General features: G+C 35.9%; 1 protein-coding gene across 4 annotated transcripts in view; it reads right to left on the bottom strand.

Moving 5' to 3' along the window:
* pdlim7 (PDZ and LIM domain 7) overlaps positions 1 to 22047 on the bottom strand; it is a 129611-nt gene that overhangs the window by 1625 nt on the left and 105939 nt on the right. For all 4 annotated transcript variants that reach the window (XM_069898674.1, XM_069898676.1, XM_069898677.1 and 1 more), the window contains exons 5-9: positions 18004 to 18083; positions 11070 to 11313; positions 3286 to 3466; positions 2445 to 2565; positions 164 to 279 (exon numbers count right to left, since the gene is read on the bottom strand). In XM_069898674.1, coding sequence (XP_069754775.1) covers positions 164 to 279; positions 2445 to 2565; positions 3286 to 3466; positions 11070 to 11313; positions 18004 to 18083 — 742 coding nt within the window. The remainder of the gene's footprint in view (positions 1 to 163; positions 280 to 2444; positions 2566 to 3285; positions 3467 to 11069; positions 11314 to 18003; positions 18084 to 22047) is intronic.

Genomic DNA, 22047 nt, shown 5'->3' with positions numbered 1-22047 from the left:
GGAGTTGACCATTTTCAAAACTTAAGTGCAGTCCTGAGATAAGTAAAATAAACATTTTTGTACTTTGGCAACTGCATCAGTCATGTCCCATGTGGAAAAACCGTACAAGAAATAGATTAATACTGCAAGCAGTCAATAGACGGAGAATAAAAAACATACTCACTGCACATACAAAGCAGGTGTCATGCCAGCTGTACCCTAGAGCTTCAAGAAACCTGTCCCCAGCATCGATCTTGAAGTCACAACCATGGCATTTGGTGCCAAACATTTTCTCATAATCTATTGAGTGCATAAATATAGTTTCATATTTATATTACAGTAGCTTCTGATGTAAACAACTTCATTTAATACATCACAGATAGTCATTCAGCTGATTTATGGTATGCCACCCATTGAGAAAGGTACCAAGCAAGAAGGCCTTGGAGAGGATGCTGGATTGCCCTTCAATAACACAGGCTTTCCATAAGATCAATATTTTGCTTTGATCAATACACCATAAAACCAAGATATCTGTAGTTACTGACAATATTTAACTGAACTGTACTTACACAATTTTTGTTGATAGACGCAAATTTCATTGTTATTTAATGGGGGCCTTGCCTTGGATGGTCCCTAGCCAGTTCACACAAGTCCCCTGGAAACAATTTACTTACCTGCTTCTCCGTTGGCCTCTCAACGGGTAGGAACTCTTCGATAAGCTTGTGACTTTCACCCAACGTTCCCCCAAACTAACAAAGATTCATCCAGAGCATTGCCCATCCATTTTTCCTCAAGCAAATATGATCCTTGGTAACTGTTCTTTTTGCCAGCACTGCAACCTCTCCAGTACTGAGCATTGGACTTGTTTACTCCATCCCAAAATAGTTCTTCCTGAAGGAAGCCCAATGCAGCAGCAATCTTGGACCTTGGGCACTACTGCGTTTCTTACCAATGACTCCATGAACAAATGCTGACCACGTTCAAGATAAAGGTATTTAAATAAAACAGGAGAGATTATTTCACATGCATGAGGAGCACAAGTAGAGGTTACAGACTAAGGTAAGCGACAAAATATTTTACTCCCAATCAACAGCACATTTAACAGTGGGTAACCAACTCTTATTTCCCATTATGAGCCTGGATGAATTTCACCCTCTGAGTCCATTCAATCCCTTCCTCTTACCTGTACGCAACATGATAGACTTTCTGGGAGGAATATGATAATATATAGATTACAACTCCAAAGACTCTCCAGAAACAGTCATCTGTACACAACCGTGATGGTAGAAGTATTGACAACAAAGGGACATGCTTAATATAATCAGCAGATGTTGACTTTCCAAAAATAAAAACTGCTGCATTCTTAAAGCAGATTGAATCATTTCATTCAAAAGGGAGTGGGGTTAATATGCAAAGAAAACAAAGTTACAGGGCCAGAGGGACAGCTGGTAACAGAGAAATTGAGCTGAATAGCTACCAAAATAAAAGTCTACATTTGTTCTCACTATTAAACATTTAAAATAAGTCTTTCTAAATACAAAACTGAATTATAATATTCACAAAATTAAACAAATAATCTGGAGTTCCATGCCCAAGAGTACTATTTGAAAAGTAAATGCAACTTAATCAAACATTGCTGATTGATGCAAAATAGAAAGACAGCAGAAATTCTAAATTTTAAGAAAATTCTAAACATACTCATCAGCATCTGTAGAGAGAGAAAAAAAGTGTTTCAGTCCACAGATTCAGCCTAATCTGCAGAGTACCTGTTTTTGTGCTTTACTGCATATATTTGCCCAGTGTTATAAAATCCTTTCCATGGCCATTTATACTAATACTAAATATACATTAATATGAATAATCTTCCAACCCAATTTATTACATTATAATATTAACTTTGTTATGGAGGTGTTATTCATACTTACAATGCAAATAAACATTGCTGCTTTCATGTTCAAAAGGTAGCCAATTAGATTAGATTTGTAAAACAGAAGTCATGAAATTATGAATGTTACATAGGCTGACTGTTATATCAGAGCAGCTGTCCTCAAACTTTTTTTTTGGCTATAGCACCATTAGGACTCTGCTCAAAGTTTATGAGCCCCCTTCCCTGTGAAGCGGTCACATTTTGTACTTCGTGCCTACCGATTACATTAAAAAAATATTTCAGCCCTTGGCCCACTTTAAATGCACTGGGGCTTCCGTTGAGAATGACTGGAGTATACTAGTGAAATAATGAATTGATTATTATCATACATTGAATGGTGGAGCAGGCTTATCAGGCAGGATGGCCTATCCCTTCTTCTCTTTCATGTGTTCTTGTATAACTTAAACGCAGGTAATAATTTTTCAAAATCCATGGAGTTATTCAGTTATTTCTGCAAAATGTTTGCTCTTGTTGAAATGACGGGGGAAGTAACCATTCACGCACATAGTTACCAGAGAAAATATAAAACCACATTTACCTTTCTCACAATAAGGCTGACCTTCTTCCATGTAAAATGCTTTATTGCGGATGGGTGTTTTACACGCAGCACAAGTAAAGCATTTAACGTGCCACGTCTGCTTCAGAGCATGCATAATTTCCTAGAAACAAAAGGATAATTTTGGAAAAATTCACATCTGGACAGAGTGTTGATTTTGTTGTCAGCTTACTTACACTAGAGTTGATTTCAAGTAATTTACCCAATTATATGTGACTGAATTAAATAATCACGTTGTTCTACTTGGAATGCACCATAATAATTTCTGTAATGACTTTTACTTAAATATGCTACGTCAGAGCACTGGAAAAATTAGAACACAGTTTCAGTTTTTATAATTTTCAAAGGATGTTGCCAAGCAGCATTTCAATTTCATGTGAAACATGAACCAGTTACAAAGTAGATCCTTTTTTTCCTCTGTTTTTGCAAGTTGCCTTTCTGTTCCCAGTGTAAGTTTGGTTGAAGATTCCTCAAACATTTTGCCACATCCACCTCTGATTGCAAGTCAAAATACAGATGACCTTCTAATTAATAATCAAGTGTGAAATGAAAGAAATGCGTTGAGCTACAAAGACTACCTTTCTCTGGGGTATTTACAATTTAGATTAATTAATAGTTCATCAATTGTTTCATTTTATATTATCAAAGAAATACATTTTCAGCCCTCTATTCAAGCAAATGATGCACAAATTATCAACCTGGACTCCCATTTATTGCACACATAGAGAGTTTCTCATGAATGTTTTAAGATATTAATTAATGAGTTTGTTTGCTTCAAACGAATCTTCTATCTTTAAGACAATGATTAAACAATATTACTCACGCCTGTGATCTTCTGTTTACATTTGGCACAATTGGGAGCATGCTTATTTTCGTAGCACTTTCCACAAAACACAGAGCCCTTTTCCTCAAAGAATCCTCCATCAGTCAAGGACATTTTACACTGATTGCAAGTAAATTCTTCAGGATGCCAAGAGCGGCCCAAAGCTACAAGATAGCGACCTCTAAACAAAAGGAACAAACATCAAGCATTTTAATTCTTTATTTTTCAACTCTGTATTTGTTTTTTTTGTTGTTGCAGACAAGGGCTTCCCAAACCTTTTAGCTCACACAGTCCTTTTGTGAAGCACTTTGAAATAGCAGAACCCCGAATCGGCATCTGAATAAATCTAATGGGGGGGGTGGGGTAGGCACAAACTGACATTTGAGAACTTTCTTGGTGGGGGGGCGGGTGCCATGAATCTCCTCCATCTGCTGCACCATCATACTCCTCCCCCCCCATTCCTCTGGAGTTTCAGACAAACGCGCATGCTTATAGAGTGTGGAGTCGAAACCATGTGCTCTCATTGGTTGAAAATGATGCACAGGCCTGACGTCTGGCCTCATGATGCCATTTTATTTTCTTAGGGTGGAGTACACTGCTGTCCCAGAATCAAATTGAATTGAAGACAAAAGTAATACAGGTAGTCCCCAACATCTGACTGTAATTGGGACCGATGAGTTAGTCGTAACTCGGGGACCTCAGGCTGCTGCCGGGGAGTGGGGACCACTGTACTTTTAATACAAAATGTACTTGTACAGTAGTTTTCATAAAGATTTAAAAACAAAATCGGTCATATGTGCAGGTGGATGTAACTCATGTAGGTCGGAAGTCAAGGACTACCTGTAAGTAATTTAGAGAAAAACAGAACCCAGTCTGGGAAACCATGCTGCAGACTTTAGACCATGTTCAAAATCTGGAATGATGGGGCTAGTTGTACACAATGACATATCTGTAAAACTGAGAGAGTTAGGCATAAACATTTCCATCTCATAAATTTAAGTACTTGATAATGATAATCATATGATGAAAAGTTAACTTTAAATCTTAAGATATCAGTGTTCAGGTCATTTCAACAAACAGAATGCCAACATTGAAAGATTGTGCTTTCATCAAATACTTTACTCCTCTTCATGTGTGAATCTAGGAAGTAACAGCTAACCAAACATCACTAACCCATTTGACATAGAACCCTCAAGCCAGCTTTCCTCTGGATTTTATAAGCTTCACTTACCTGCATGAACACAGGAAATGTGTATCGGAGGGTTCATTTCTCTCCAAGTTTCCTCCGCCAAAGGACCTAGTGTCAGAGGCGAAGCGAAGTCGCACCATCTCCTATGTAAACTGACAAGCGCTGAAACTGGCTCGAAAGGGGAATGGCTGATGACGTTGCAATTACTTTTTAAAAAAATATTTTTAAATTTATTTTAGACTGTACATGTAGTCAAATACATGCTGCATGACCATTGTAACCCAAACCCTCCGACCCCCCCCACCTACCCAAAAGACACTGAAAAAAAACGTACGTGAAGAGAGAAGAAAGAAAAGTACAGTGGAAAAAGGTTGCTGGAAAACATCATTCACACCATGGATTTCAATTCATTATGCAACTACTTCTTCTTTGGAGAATGTTAATGTGGACTCGAGGACTGGAAGAAATTCAACTAAAGATTTACACTTGAGATCTGTAAATAAGGCCAATGCAATTTTAACAAATTCAGCTTGATATTTAGATAATTTCAGTTTTGGTTTTATACCCATTATATTTCCCAGTAAAAACAATTTTGAGTTTTGTGGAAATGGAATTCCAATCATATGCTCTAAAAAAATGTCCTAAATCCACCCAAAAAGATCTCACTTTAGAACAGGACCAAGTCGAGTGTAAGGAAGTTTCTATCTCCTCGACACATCTAAAACATTGATCTGACAACTTATTTAATTTCTGTGGTGCGAGATACAATCGATGGAAAATATTGTACTAAACTATACTTACAGTTATTGTATTTGTATACTGTCCTTACATAAATCATCAATACTTTTTTGCTCATCAATACTTACATTTAAGTCTGATTCCCATCTCTGTCTAGACTTGAAAACCCCGTTTAGGGGCTACTGCTTGAAGGGGCTATTGCCAAAGTAAATTTCTTTGCCCCAATTTTTCCCTTATATATGCTCTTAATTGAAAATAGCAGAAGATTTGTTGTTAAGGATTTTATATTTATTTTTAATTGTTCAAATGACAAAAGTTACCCCTGCTCCTCAATATATCTGATCCCCTTTATGAGACCAAATCTCTAAAATTTTATTACCTATTTTAGGGAGATAGACCACCTTTTGTTCCAATTTCATAATTTATTTTATATCAAATATTAATTATATGTTTTAACAAGGCAGCTTATTTCTCACCAAATATTAATTTTGCTTCCCTTTTTATATATAAAATGTTCTGCTATTCTCTCTCCTACTTTTTCTAGTTCTATTTTCAACCATGGAGGTTTGTCTCCTTCCTCAAAAAAAGGAAGAAATTTCGTCTGTGCCGCTTTGTAATAATTTTTTTTAAATTTGGGAGCTGTAGACCTCCTAAATCATATTTTCATATTAATTTTCTATGGAGACGATGGACATCTTACCCTTCCAAAGGAACTTTCTGACATATTTATTTAACTCCTGAAAAAAACCAATTAGTTAATGGATTGGGAAATGTTTGAAATAGGTACTGAACTCTGGGAAATATATTCATTTTGACACAATTAACTCTTCCAATTAATGCTATTGGTAAAGCTGTTAGGCATGCAAATTTTAAAATTAACCATCTGCAAACTTGGCAGTTAACCCATCGTGAGCCTGGGAACAAACTGGTTCTTATGAGCAAGGCACATCCATTATGTCTGCGCACTGGGGTGATAGCATTCATACCTGCTCTTCAGCCTCTATTATTGTGTTCCAAGCGATTTCACTTCCTGGTGTATATGTTCTACGTCACACCAGAGGGTGGCACTGCTGTGCTTCATGTCCCACCCCTTTTGCCACGGGAAGCTGGATTGCTACGTAAAAGGACACAGCAATCCACTTCCAGCATGAACACTGAATCCTCATTTCTGAATCCCCTTTCTCATAGATCGTGAGTTGGGCAATATGTAAAAACCCCTAAAGAAACCAGTTAAAGTATTTTTTGGCTATTTACAAAATAACCTAGTTTAGTTTCAACCTGCAAAATAATAATCTATTTACAAATGAAACTATTTTCTTTAGTTAAACTGAAATACCCACAACATGAACCAAGGATATAAAGATTATAAAATCACAAGCTGGAACCAAACATGCATTTTAAAAATAACAGGATACTGTATGAAAAAGTATAGTGCATTAATAGGATCATAACTTGATGATCTAAAAGTCAATGAATTACAGGAGCAAACAATAAAAAATTCTACTGAACTCCTTACCACCACTGAAAGCTATTTCACAATTACAACTTTTGGAATGGAAGTGCAGAGAAATGGTAAAACACTGTCATTCAAATTATATGTGAAAACTTGTTTTAAATGCCAAAAATAGTATTTTCATCTCAAGTTACCTTAGTATAAATCTACATAATGTTTCTTACTGAAGTAGTCTCTTTTTTCTTTTTCCATATTTAATATCAGTTCACAAATTACAATTTGAAAGAATTCATGCAGAAATAAATCAGTTACGTGTTCCTGCATTCTAATGATTCCACTCAGAAATTCTTTGTTTTTGCTCCATGGGCTATATACTCACGTGACAACAGATTTCACAGGCTGTCAAATTACTCAGTGTTATCTATAGCTGGAACTCGAACATGTTCCCATCTTATTCATGCTGTTCTTTACTATAGCACATTCCAAAAACACCTTTACACAGTTTAGAATCTGATGAGCTGAACTGAGATCAACTCCCCTGCTATTTTGCTGAGCTCTGAGAACATGTGTTGAGATTAATATAGAATTTTGATTATGCTGGTTCAATGTCATTGTTGTACATTTTCCCACTATGAAGTTGCACCAGTTACTTTGAGAGTTTTTGAATTCACTTCTGACCTTTAAAATGAATTCAGAGTTTAAATGCCAATACAATTAATTCAAACCTGTACACATGCTGCTCAGGAAAATAAATAAGCCATTTTTTGGTGATTATCCACCATTACAATCTCTTTATTTGCACTTATCTTCACTCAAAATGGAATTCTGTAAATGCAATCTGGAATGCAAAAGAATCAGCAGGTTATTAAGTTAATGAATTTTCTATAAATTATTATATTTAATTTTAAATATTAATGGGAGCAACAATGGAAAAATCTTTTGGAAGTTAAAGAAAGTAGGGCATTCGCCCTTCATAACCTGAATATTTTAGTCTATTAGCTGTATCAATATTAAAAAATGGGAATAAGCAGCTGCTTTACTTGTGGAGGTAAGAACACAAAAAAATATTTTAAAATGTTTGCCACTATTTCACTATCATTTGCTTGCATGTTACTTGAGTTTGTGCCAACTTGAAATTTGCAACCCTCACGTCGCCATACTGCTGATCAGAACATTCCAATATGTTATTTATGTGATAAGACATTTAAGAACAAAAAGTAATTAAACACTTCATCTCTGGTGAGATGTTTAAATATGTTTTATTAGCCATCACCATCCTAAATGGATGGACAATGGCATTTTGGAATTACTGATTGTTAACAAATTGATTAACTGAAAGGTCAATGTGTCCACCCATAAGCATGTGGCCTGGAAATGCCCTTTCTGTTCTACATAGTGCTTTTGTCACACTTTTCAGTTTGTTTGCATAAGACACAAGTAAGCTCTCTTGGGAGCAATGACTGCCATTTGGGGATTTACACAGAATCTAGTGACCCAGACCAATGCTAAGACTTTACTAAGATACACGCACTGAAACTATTGACTGCTTCACCTTTGATATTAAATACCTAAATTCCCAACACACTGAAATCGCCTTCATTAATGGAATTGTACATATCTTACATGTGCTGTGACTATTTTTAAACCTTTAGCAAAACACAGCTGTTCCATTCTGCAATGTTACAAATTCCTTCAATATCTTTCATTCTATACTCAGCAGTTCCCAGAAGTCATCCAGTTCATCTCTAGATGTTCTATGATTATGGAAACTCAAGCCAGGCACATGGAGATCAGTACAGAGAGACAAAGCATGTTGATCGAAAAACACATTGACATTTTGTGTGAAGAGTAAGAAATACAATTGTCTAAATTGCTGCAACTTTTAATACATCAACGAGCTCTGCATCAACATAATTACATTGCAAATCTCCTCCCATGAAATGGATGCATTTAAAATGACATTTTGTATTACCTCATCAATTCGTACTACATTGTTAAAAGGGTAGAGGTTTGCTCTACTGAATTATTACTATGTGCTCAAAAGGATCACTTAAGTAACCTTAAAGTCTACTTTGTATTATTATGTTTTTACTTACTACAAGTAATAAAAATTAGATTTTTTTTCTCCTAATTCTGGATATCACTAATGGTTGGCAACAAAAAAAATGCATTAAAACATAAAAAGTTCAATTAAATTAGAAATATTCTGATAATTTTTAAAAAATCTTAATTTTAACAATAGGATGCGACATCTACAAATGATACACTTGGCAGCTTAATTCATTTGAAAAAAAATCTTTATCTAGACCTGTATTCTATTTTCTACCAAATTCACCATTATAATTTATAAAAAGAAAAAAAAAACTCCTCGGCTGCATTTAGTTTAGCATTCTTGCATGAAGTGTGACTTTCAACTTGATTGCTCATTTGAATCATAGTTCTAAAAACAATTTTTGAGTTTCTTCACAAAGTCATTTCACAAATAATATGAAATGTCCCATGAAAGAATTTTAAAAGAGACCATTTCTTCAAAATATTCCTTAATTACTTGTCCTGGGATATAGTTTTAGAAATGCAACTGAAAATGATCATTCACCTTGCGAGAAAAAAAGTTTATATTCAAAATGATTAATGTTTTACTGAACAATTTACTAATTTCTTTGGTGTGCACTGATTATTTTAAGAACTCGATAGTTATAAAATCACTCCACATAAGTGCCCTTGTACCTACAAATGGTAAATACATTGAAAAATCCTCCAGGGATGATCCAGGGGGACAAGTTATTGCAATCTGATACTTTCTGTGGGCAAAGCCTGCTCTCCAAACTGATGTAAAATACTGCAGTAACTCTACTGCACAGAATACAAACTCTACTTTATGACCCTCCACTCTCTTTTTTAATTGGACAGCACTGTATGTATTGTGCTGGAAAAGTATACCCAATCTCCACGCAATTATCATAAATAGATTAACTTTCCAATATCATGTCAATAGGCCAAAGCATGCAACTAACATGCTAGTAGCTTCCTCCACTCCACGTTACTTATATTGGTTTCCACCATTGATATAATTTGGCTTTTTGCGACATAAATTTGCACTGGTAATGTGAGGAAATTGGAGCAAAGGGCACCAGTTTCCTCCTTAGGATTTTTACCCAGCTTGTAACAAAGCAACATGTGTCACAGAAATAAAATTAAATCCACTGGGGTTATGCAAGAACAATGGTGATTCCATAGTAAACTGCACATTTTGGTAATAATATTTTTGAAAAGAGAATAAACATGTTGAAGTGGTGGTAGATTGACCTGTAACAAGACTTGGGTAATAAATATTACAGTTAAAGTCAATTTAAAACTGCTTTTTGTAGTTATTTTTGGTATACAAAAAAGCACAAACTTGTAAACAAAAATATATTAAGAGAAAAAGTTCTAGGGATCCCTTTTTAGTTTGAACGTTACCAAAATAATTCACACTTAAGAAGCCATGATGTAATGTATGATGTTTATAACTTTAACTGCACATCCTGGTAACATTTCACCCCTTGCTTATCAAGAATCTATCTATTTCTCCCTTAAAAGATTGTGTTTCAACTACCCTCTGTGGCAGATAGTTCCAAAGATTCATAACTCTCACAAAAATGTTTCATCGGTCCTTAAAAATCCAATGACTTTTTGTTAGTGTGACCCTTAGTTCTAGACTTCTCGGCAGTACAAGGAAACATCAACCTCAGCAGAAACATCTATCCGTAAATTCTCCCGCTAAACTCCCATGAGATACAAGCCTCACCCGTCTTTTGTAATCTTCCATCTTAAGCAGGGACATTGATGAAAGAAAGAGGGTTATGAAGTAGGAAGGGTTTATTTTATTTTGCGAGGTATATATGTGTTGGCACAACATTGTGGGCTGAAGGGCATGCACTGTGATGTAAATAATACCCCATTTCAATATTCTAATAACCCTTCTCTTGAACTGCTCCCAATGACAGAAAAACCTATCCCTTTGTTACCCCTCTCCCATGTCTACAGCTTAAAAAGTATCTTAATTTATAACTTGATCTTCATTTGATGAAAGGGAGTTGCTTGGAATTTTCACTGTTCCTCTCTCTTAAGATTCTGCCCAACTTGCTGAACATACCAAGTTCCAGTTTATTTGTAATCTGATTGTACCAGAACAATCCCCACAAAACAGCATTCTCCAGTCCACGGTGCAGAACTGTGGAAAGCACGCAGACAGACACACAGTACCTATATTAAAATGAACATTCTGAATAAATTTTTAAGTCACAGTTGTTTTAGCAGTCATTCAAGTCATCTCACTGTATCCAGTATATATATATATATATATATATATATATATATATATATGCTCTTGTTAATGAGCCATCATGCTTAATCTTTACTCACTTGATGACCTTGTTACAATGCGCACACACTGGGGTCCTGTTTGTCCCATCAGGTGCCTGCTGGGCTGCTTGGACAATGGAGTTTCGATTCTGCTGAGGGGTTGGCTGAGCGGGCTGAGTGTATTTGGTCAGTACGGTGGTAGTTTTGTTTGGTGCATACTTATCCGCAAAGGAATCATCCACCACCCAAGGCGGTCTACAACTTGGAGCAGAGCGAGGTGGAGCAGTCCTTGGAACAGGTTTCTCTGAAGAAAGCAAGACAAATAATGAGACATTTTCACAACTGACAGTTTTCAAACATGAATTTGCAGGAGCAGGATGACCATTGGGCACCAACTTTAATGGGATCACTACTTGAAGTTGTGTTGATGGATGTGTATATCCAGGAATTCACTAGTTTTATTACGATTTCATTTATGCAGTAAACTATGGATATTTAATCAGTACAACATTCATCAGATTATTATTCATCATTATTCAAAATGAGCCAAAGAGTCTAAGTTACAACCCTCTTCATGTATTCAATAAGACCAATAACTTGTCAGCCATTCACTCAATTCAAGGGATTTTCCCATTTCATCACCGGGGTTATTCGTAATTCCTTCAATTCACAGCAATTCAAATATACTTGACTGATTAATCTTTGCCTTTCAAAAAATTAATCCAAAGCCAAACATAGTATCAAAGCTCCTTTATCACCAGATCCTTTGCGTGTCAGAGAACTCTTTGGAAAAGTCAACGGGATCCTATTCAAGAGGAAAACAATGAGGCAGAAACTGGACTTCCTCACCTCTTACCGACAATTGCAATAGGCAATTTTCCTAACCAAGTGCGGGCAGGAGGACATCTTTTATATTATATATCTATCTGACAGGATAGACAAACAATATTTAAGATGGAATCAGTAGTATATTTGAAAGGAGTGCTGTAATACATTTCACAATGTCCAGCAGTGGTGAAATCAGTCAGGAATAGATTGTTTCCCAAGATGAATGAGTTGCTAAATGGAATAAGCATGAGAGAGAGCAGACATTTGTTGGTAGCCAGGATGAGTAGAATTCTTACCCTAATTATAATTATTTAACTGGTAATTGTGTTATTGATTGAAGTATAATATAGAAAAATACTGAAAGGAAAAAAAAACAAGTTGACTAATCAATTGCAAGTTGGGTTTCTCCAGGGTGAACAGTAGAGAAATGATTGCAAATTCACCAAACTAAACGGACTGCTCAAATAAGATGGAAAAAAAGTAACCAGAAAAAATTAGATTTGGGGAATAAAACTAAATGAGGATAAATGTTTTTGAATATCTTCCACTATTCACTCGCATAACAATGAGGAAGCTTAAATTGTCCACTAATATACATTCTGGTCGTGCCAGTTAAAGATGGGCAGTGCAGTCCTGTCAATGGTTTCCTGACTCAGTTCAAATTTAACTTACTTGCACCTCATGTCAAGACCCTGACTGGAGTATCAGAAATTAAAAGCCATGTAAAAATGTTAGACTTCGGTAATGATCTCAGGATAATTACCCCGCTGAAACGCTGATTGGTTCTTTGGAACAAATAAATCACCATCTCAGTAACCAATAAACACAAAATTACTGGATTCTTGTAAAAACCCATCTGGTTAGCTAAAATTCTTTAAGGGTCAAAATGTGCCAATCTTAGTTTGGCTAAAATGGAACTCCAATGTGAATGTCTTTTTAAGTGCCACCTTATTTCAGGGGCAATTAAGGACAGACAATAAATGAAGCATTCACTTTGCCATAAACAATTGATAAGATGGTTAAAAATCCTGGTTTAGTCTCCACCTGGACTGCTACTTAACATAGCCAAGAAAGGACATACGAATTATGGAAGCAAAGCCCAAAAGAAAAGCTGAACTGAGAAAATTGTAATGCTGATATCACTTGGAATAATTTGATGTGTGATTCTGTAAAGAATGCACAGTGTAGCTGATTGGGGATGGAGTAGTGTGGGAAGAGGTTTGTGTTAAAAGGACACGATCTTAATAAAAATAAACATTCTGGAAAGCAAGCAAACTCAGGGATATGAAGCCAAGGCAGAGGGTAAACTTCACATCACATTTTTGCCATAAAAAGTTTTGAGTTCGAGCAGATTGAAGGGATTGGATGCTGTCATGGACCATTCTATAATTCATCTTTTTTGATCTAGACATTGCTGGCTAGGCATCTCTGATTTCCCCAAGAAGGTGATGATGAATCGTGTTCTTGAGGACACTCTCAGAGGTTAAGTAGTTCCAGGATTTGTACTCTGTGACAAAGAATTTAGACATTCAGCACGGTAACAGACCATGCCCGATTCTTCTTTGGCTTGGCTTCGCGGACGAAGATTTATGGAGGGGGTAAAAAGTCCACGTCAGCTGCAGGCTCGTTTGTGGCTGACAAGTCCGATGCGGGACAGGCAGACACGACTGCAGCGGTTGCAAGGGAAAATTGGTTGGTTGGGGTTGAGTGTTGGGTTTTTCCTCCTTTGCCTTTTGTCAGTGAGGTGGGCTCTGCGGTCTTCTTCAAAGGAGGTTGCTGCCCGCCAAACTGTGAGGCGCCAAGATGCACGGTTTGAGGCGTTATCAGCCCACTGGCGGTGGTCAATGTGGCCCGATTACACCCAATTAATCTACCACCCTCAGTATGTTTGGAGCAGTGCAAGGAAACTTGTGCCCCTGGGAAAAATCCATGCAGACACAGGGAGACAGTGCAGGATTCAAACCTCGATCCTGAACGCTGGCTCTGTAACAGCATTGTGCCAATTGCTATGCTATGCCATCCCCAAATAATGGCAACATATTTTTGGATTAGACTATGTGATGTGGAAGAAACCTCCACCAGATAATAGTGCTCCTCTACACCTGTTGCTCTTGTCCTTGATTTCTAGTAGAAGGTTTTGGAGATGCTGACAGTTAGCCTGGATCAGTTACAACAGTAAATTTTGACCATGGTACAATAACTATTATGTTTTCTGTAGAAGGAATGAAATGATTAGGATGGTGGATGAAGTGATAGTCAAGAAGGATCCTTTGTCATGAATAGCAATGAACTTCTTCAGACTTGTTACTGTTACATTCATCTAAATGAAGTGTTCCATCATACACCTGACTTGTAGATGTGCTAAGGCCTTGGCCTGTCAGGAAATTAATCACCCATCATAGGATACCCAGCCTCAATATATATAAGTTGCTAGTCCAATGAAAATTCTGGCAATTCCCAGAATATTATCATTCAGAAATTCAGTGATGAAAATGCCACTGAACTTAAAAATTTGGAGCATCTACTCTTGGAGATGGTCAATGACTGGCACATCCAGGGTACTTATCAACCCAAGCTTGAATTTTTCTCAGTCTTGCTAAGCGCAAACATGGTCTGCTTCATCGACTGAACAACTGCATATGGAATTGAATATCCTGCACTCATCAGCAGACATGCTCTCTTCACCATTATAATGGTAAAGGAATCTTTTTTGTGTGTGTGAGACGACAAGTAGAGACTCCCTCCACATTTGCTGCTTCATTTCTCACTTATTCTACATTAAGGGAAAAATACCTCCGAGCTCTTCTGGTTTAGTATATTGGGTGTCCTCGTTGCCGATGAGAGATAATTGTTTAGCAAGGGTAGTGCCTTAATGACATTATCAGTGGAAGGTTACCGAAGAAGTTGGTTGGAGCTGGGGCTACATTGATTGAACTCTGACCACAGACATCCTTGTGCTAGCTGCAACTCCAAACACTGGAGGTTTTTTTTTCCTTTTATCAACACTTCTGCTGAGAAGCAAATAAAATCAAAATTTGAATGATGACAAGAACTTGTTTTAAAGTATCAACTGCCTGGGGAAATCACTGAATTCAATCAGAGTGATGACTGAACTCTTAAAAGGGAAATATTTTAATTCAGATTAATTACTTTCAGCAGGTGTCCTTGATTTGCCTGCAATTCAGTAGGCACAGGTAAAACTAGGAAAATACCAAGGGCAATATATCAATGTTATTTATTTAGTCTTGACTGTAACAACAATCCAAATCATAGATGTCATTTAAATCTGACATGGAAAATTTTGCCACATGGCGATTAAATTGAGTTGTTCATCAACTTTCAAAGTAAATTTAAATTTAGACATGCATCCCAGTAACAGGGCCTTCTCGTCCATGATCCCATGTAACCTAATTAACCTACAGCCCCTGGTACATGTTGAATGGTGGGAGGAAATTCATACAGACACGGGGAGAACATACAAATTCCTTACATTCAGCACTGGATTATTATTCTAAATTTTTAGATTGTTTAATTTTATATTGGTAGATAAGAAGGTTTAAGGTTCACTTTCAGATTCTAATCTGTTTCACTTGCAGAGGAACCAAGGCAAACAAATAAATACGGTCAAGTACGTTTGATTGGGATGCATTTTTAAAATTTACCAGTTATACAATTTCAAATAGCTATGGTCACTATTTTGAGGGGTAAAAAAAACCTCAGTCACTCAAATTTATGTTTCATTAAGACCAAGAAATGGGGTCTGGCTAAAAAATGCTGAAAAGCCAGGTACATTTTGATGAAATGATGACCAAGGCAACTGCACAAAATAGTTTAGCTCATTTGAGTATTACATTATATCTATTTTTACAATTCAAGGTTGCAAGGAGAAAATAAATTGGGAATCAGTCCTGTTGCTAATGGAATTCACTTAAACATGTATGAATATGGTTTTGTATCAGTTATCCTGTTGAGATAAGACAACAAGAAAAATCTCATAGAAACATAAGCTACAACTGTGGCAAAATAATGCAGAAAAAAATCCTGGATCCTACTGGTGTAGGGAGTGAAGAGATTATCCATGTGGGTTTCCTGAAATACATTATACTATAAAATAACACATACAGGAAAAATACAAAAATTATCAATTTAAAACGAAGGAACAAGAATCTCAGCAAGAACATGAATAAGCTGAGATGAGAAAACCCACAAAGACAAGTTATGTAAAGATAAACTCAAAATTTAAACTTGTTTTCAAGGGAAAAGTACATATTCTTCACTGCAAAATAATGGTTGAATATACATTTCCTTCCATCTTATTACAAAACAATTGGAAATAACTGCAATTTAAGTTACACTGTTTCCTTAACTACTGAATTTTGTACATCACATAGATGTTAAAATTAAAATAAATGAATTCAGGAACATGAATTCAAATTAGTAATCAAAATTTGAAGTAATGGAAATAAAAACATACATTCTGGATCTTTGAAGAAATACTTATTTTTATTCCCCCCAAAAATAAAATTATTTTTAAAAACATTCACAATTTCTTTGCACATTTATTATATTTTATTTCATTTTTAAGAACATATATATATATATATAATATATATATATATATATTATATTTATATACCAAAAGGACTCAATGAATGTATATATGAATATATACAAATATCCAAAAAAACATTAAAATGCACATGGAGCTTAGAAATTAAAGCCTTAAAAATGAAATTAAGACCTTTTTGGATAAATTTAGAGGAAATATTAACAAAAATTATGGGGGTGGATTTCCCTCTTGATCCACAATTGTTCCTTTTTGGGGAATTTGGCTTTCATGATCATTAACTTCCCCAAAAGTAAATCCTAATTTATTAAAATCATTTTGACAATAGCCAGGAGATGTATCGCAGTAACATGGAAATCCGATTCCCTCTAACACACTGATTGTTGGAATATGGAAATGCAAAGTTGTAAAGCCCTGGAGAAAATCATTTATAATCTTAGAAATGAATATAACATGTTCATAGATCTTTGGCAGCCTTATTTTAATTATTTAAATGCCCGGATAGCTTCGTCTCTTTATTAAATATTTTAGATTTAATTTTCCTCCCTTATTAGTAATTTAATTTTTTAAATATCTTTTTTGATTATATGAAATGTTAATGTCAGCTCTTCCCCCTTTTCCTTTTTCTTTTTCTTCCCCTCTGTCTATGGTTTCTTTTCCTTTCTCTTAAGGATCAGAAGAGTTATTTCTAGGCCTAATGTGCATTAACTCTTTGCACACTTAGTGTCTTGTCCATTGTTAGATACTCTCTAATACACCACTGAGACACCTTTTCATTACTCCCCGCGCTGTTGTTTAAGGAGCTTAGTCATCTCATTTACTTTCAAATTCTATAATAACTTTCCCTTTTGTTCTTTCTATCCTTTTCTCTCTCCCTGGCACCAATACAGCTGATCAGCACCAGATTGTCGGAAGGTTCTGGGTTCGAGTTATACCTCAAAGGTTTAAACATAAATAATAGCTGATACTTCATTGAAGTGCTTCAGAGTGAAAGGTGCACCTTCAGCTGGGATATTAAACCAAGGAGCCATCTGCCCTCTCAACATCCTGGACATTCTAGTCATTGTCACACTTTTCCAAGTTATAACAGAGGTCAAATTTCAAGAAGGTCCTAATTGGCTTAAGTACTGTATTGTTGGACTTTCTGAAAAGATTCATGGAATAGAGCAAATAAGTAATGTTGCACAAAATTGCCTTCTGACTGCCATAAGTTGTCATTAGTGTCACCCAGCATCTCTTCCAGTACGAGAGAAAGAGAAACAAGAGTCCTTCCAGAGTCACAATTTATCCATGCAATTGCCGCATGGGCTCCCACAGCCACAAAGACTCCTGTGCGATGAAACATTTGATAGACAATTTTAAATATTAGTTTAAATTTGTGCCTAGCGTTGAATAAAATCTTGAAAGAGTTTGGTTTGTTGGTCAATAAATGATGGCTAACGCAGAGAGTATTTCCACCATTTCCCATTTTTTACAATAAATTTAGAAATCTATATTTGCATGCAAATGCATACAGTTTTGATGGGGGAACATAACTAATGCTGAAAATACTTGGAAGAACATCAACCTGAGAATGCATAAAGAACACAGATGCATTACCTGAATCTTCAAAGACATTGGTGGTGGGGTCAAGAGCAGAAGTTAGGTCAAACGATTTGTCTGCAACACCTGTCCCATGACTAAAACAAGAAAAAACAAAACTCAATGTTGCTTTTCCCACACCATACTTCAGTCAAACACGTATTTTGATTTAAGATTCTAAACATTAAATTTTAAATCAAAGAATTACCTGAGAAATGACAATAAATTTAATCTGAAATTAGGATTTTGTGTAGTCACCAACGACTAATAATGCTATCAATTGTTTCTCGATAATACATCAGTAAAACAGTGGATTACTGTGGTACAACTAAACTGCTTAATTATAATAGATTTGAAGTCAAAAAGTTAAAAAAAAACTTATGCAATGCTAATTGTTTTACTTCAAGTGAACCTGGAAAAAGAAAATCAGGCCTTCTACAAAAATACGATCATCTTGGAGAATTCTCGTTATTTGTAATGAAAGAATAGATGTAGTAGGCTTGATGACAAGAACCAAACAAAGCAACTAAATGCTGTGAGGGTGAATTGAAGAAAAACACAATCATTTATATTATCTTAATACATACAAACCTAAGCCCTTTTGGCTTATTTTGTTTCCTCATCTCTTAAGAACTAGGAGTAGGTCATGACGCTGCACCACCGTTTACTGAGATCATGGTTGATCTGGCTGTGGACTCAGCTCCTGAGGGTCACGTCACAAAGGACTACCACACTTGAAAAATGACAGCAGGGAAGTAATAACAAACAGCTATCCTTGCTAATTTTTCCTATCCACCAACTCAGGTCACCGAGAGAAACGATGTTGCTTCTCCTACCCATTTGGTTGAAATGAGCTAAGTCAGCATGAAGCAACCAAATGTTAAGATGCAAGGGAATGAAAAATAAAACAAGAACACTTTCTAAGTAATAATTTGCAATTAGTGGTTTGTTTTTCTAAATTAAGATATTGCTTGAGACTAATGCAAGATCAATTATGGTTAAAAAAAGAACATGTTAATACCAAAAGAAAACCAAGCTATCCCTTCTTCATTCTCCACAGTTCCCTCCAATTTCACACAAAAAAATACACCAACACTGACTCCTTCCCCCTCCCCCCACCAACCATTACTGTACATTTTGGCATATAAGATGACCCCTGAAGTACCCCAAAAAAAGCACAACAAAAACAGGGTAGTTTTATAAGCCAGATACAAAAACATGACCTTAAAATTTTACTCAAAATACCACTCGATTGGTTCCTTAACTCTTTCAGACTCCACTCTACAATTTTTTTTTTAAGTACAGGTATTTTAGAAATAAATTTTTATTGTTTAAAAAAAAACAACTAAAATCCTTCAAAAATCACTGTCATCGTCTGAGGCAAAGAATTTGCAAGCGCATCCGTAGTCTCACTGTTTACACTGTCCTCATAGTTTTTGTTGTATTACCAGATTTTTCCTGTTCATGAAATGGTTGCACCAGCCTACTGTGCCTTCAACATTTCTATTGTGTTCTGGGTTTGACTTTGCCCACTTCAGTGCATATGCTCTGATTTTTTTTCTTGTGATTATGTAGCAATCTTGCCTCTGTTCGAGCACACATACTGCAACATGATTTTCCAATTCTGGCCAACGAATGAATCGTCTTCTCAATCGAACATGGGTTTTTTTGGGCATTTTTCTAAAAAGATCTTAATTCTTTCTCCACTGTCTTACCATCTTCTTGGGTATGTCAAACATCCCTGCTGCAGTACAGTTGGTCGACTTCTCGCCCACTTCAATGACTTTTAACTTAAAACTTGCCTCGTACTTTCTTCGTTTTGCTGGAAGTTCCATGACACCCACCTTCTGGCCACGCCCAACAGCTCAGTCAATGTAACACCAGCTCAGTCAACGCACGTAATTTCTTTGGCGGGGGGGGGGGGGAGGTCATCTTATACACCCAATGCATGATAAAACCATGAAATTCAGGCTGAAATTGGGACCCGTCTTATCCAAAGCTCATCTTATAGATGCTGAAATATACGGTATTTTTAATTTGCATTATAAAGTAGATCTCCTGTTTCCTGTTATCCTCCAAAAAGAAGTGTTTGTAGGTTAATTGGTGTATTTGGGTAGAGGCTCGAGGGCTGGAAGGGCCTGTTACCGTGCAGAAATGGTACAAGGGTGATATTTAGCACATTGTTCAATTGAAACTTAACCATGTTCTTTTGCTTATAATCCTTTACCCCTGTTACATGTATAATCGAGTGTTCATTTGTAATTCAACTTTTATAAAAACTGGCTCCACTGACAATGGGGTTTCTGCTTGATCATATTTTCTCATATTCTACTAATACAATTTAGTTCCATTTCCTGACCTTAATATACAGTAGTAGAACTTCCTGTTGCAGTGGCTTGGAAAGTAATAACCAAATTCAACAGCTCTTTATATTCAGACGTTGCCAATGTAAATTTACAACAAAAATTTCTGTGTGCACGAGTAGATAAAGCTGAAGGCTGAATACTGTGTGATTTAAACCTAACAAAGTAATCCCTTGCACAGTACTCTGTGGATTCTGACATAGCTGTGTTGCTCACTGAGATACTATTTGTACATCATTTTAGAAAATAAAGAATTAATAGAATGGTTAAATGCAGTTATGAACAGTCCAATAAACTTTGAAAGGTATAAAATTTCAGGGTTTATAGATCAGTGATATTTATATCTGATCAATTATTAAAGACAATAAATATTAGATAAATTGTATTCAAAACAAAATTTTTTATTAAAGCTGGTAGTTACGAATTTTCCAAAGGCTAATGTTCTAATGAAAACAGAAACAATAAATATTATTTGGATATAACACTAACCTCCCATGAATTTAATTTCAAGTCTGCCTGCAGTGTACATAAATATATGCTAAAAATAAAAGTTTGCCTGATTAAAACTGTTTTGATCAAAAACTATGCATGCATTTGTTTTCTCCTCAGATATATGCCCAATAATGTTGAATTGCATTTGATTTTTGGCCATCATCTCCTGCATTTTTTGATGATTACTATGTTGAACTCCAGAAGAAAATGTTTGGATTTTGTCATCTGTGAATAATTTTAATTCTTTGCATTCTGATTGGAGCTGTTAATCTGATAAATTACTTGACAGCCCTTTCTATTCCCTTCCCAAAGTACCAAGCCCCTCAAACAAAAAAATAAAGTCACCACGTTGGTGCGCAATTGTCCCTTTGCTTCCGGGAACACTTTGGCAACAACTGCATGCTTGATCAGAATGATGCATCATTTATAATCCAAGTATTTACCGAATACATAATTTTGTCAATGGCCCTGTAAAACATGCACTTCTCCACAATCTAATTTCTTTGCTGCATGTCACTTGACAAACACTAAGCAGAGATCTGCAAGTTGTTAGAATTCCAACAAGTGAATGTTTGATTAACAAGAAATGAAAAATTGTTTTCATAGGAAATGCGATTCACAGTAATTAATTAAGTATACCTATCATCCAAAGAGGTTAAAATTAAATAACATTTAACTACTTTAAATCTCTAGAATTAAATCCATTAAAAGCTTATAATATGAATCTAATACATCCGAATTTAATTAGAGTTCAATTTTATGAGGTTCTTTAATGTGATAATATCCAAAGTCTAAGTTGAGATAACAAGGTTCAGATTTCACTCCAAATTAATGAGACTAATTCACTGTCATTCTGAAAATGAAAAGATTTGAATGAAAATTGCTTCCTTTATTTTGTTAAATATAGGAACTATGAAAAATTTCTTGAGGTTGTATTCAGAGTGGAGGATTTAAGGTAAGACCTGTCAATAGGCCCTTTCAGGTGGCCTGAACACCCCAGCATAAAGCCACATAATTCCCCCCTTGCGGCAAAAAACATACTCACTTGAATGCAGCAGAAGAGCCTCCAAGGCGCCGATGCCAACCATCCTCCAGGAGGGATAATCAGTGGTGTGCTGGGCTCTGCCGACACACCTGAATGTGCAGCTATAAGCGGCTGCCTGGGAGCGGGCTAATGACTACATCAGCTGGTGACCCAACTCCCCAC

The sequence above is a fragment of the Narcine bancroftii genome, chromosome 9 (assembly GCF_036971445.1).
Source record: "Narcine bancroftii isolate sNarBan1 chromosome 9, sNarBan1.hap1, whole genome shotgun sequence".
NCBI classification, from domain to species: Eukaryota; Metazoa; Chordata; class Chondrichthyes; order Torpediniformes; family Narcinidae; genus Narcine; species Narcine bancroftii.
The sequence above is the reverse complement of the archived record's forward strand: the minus strand, read 5'-3'. Positions and strand labels throughout refer to the sequence as shown.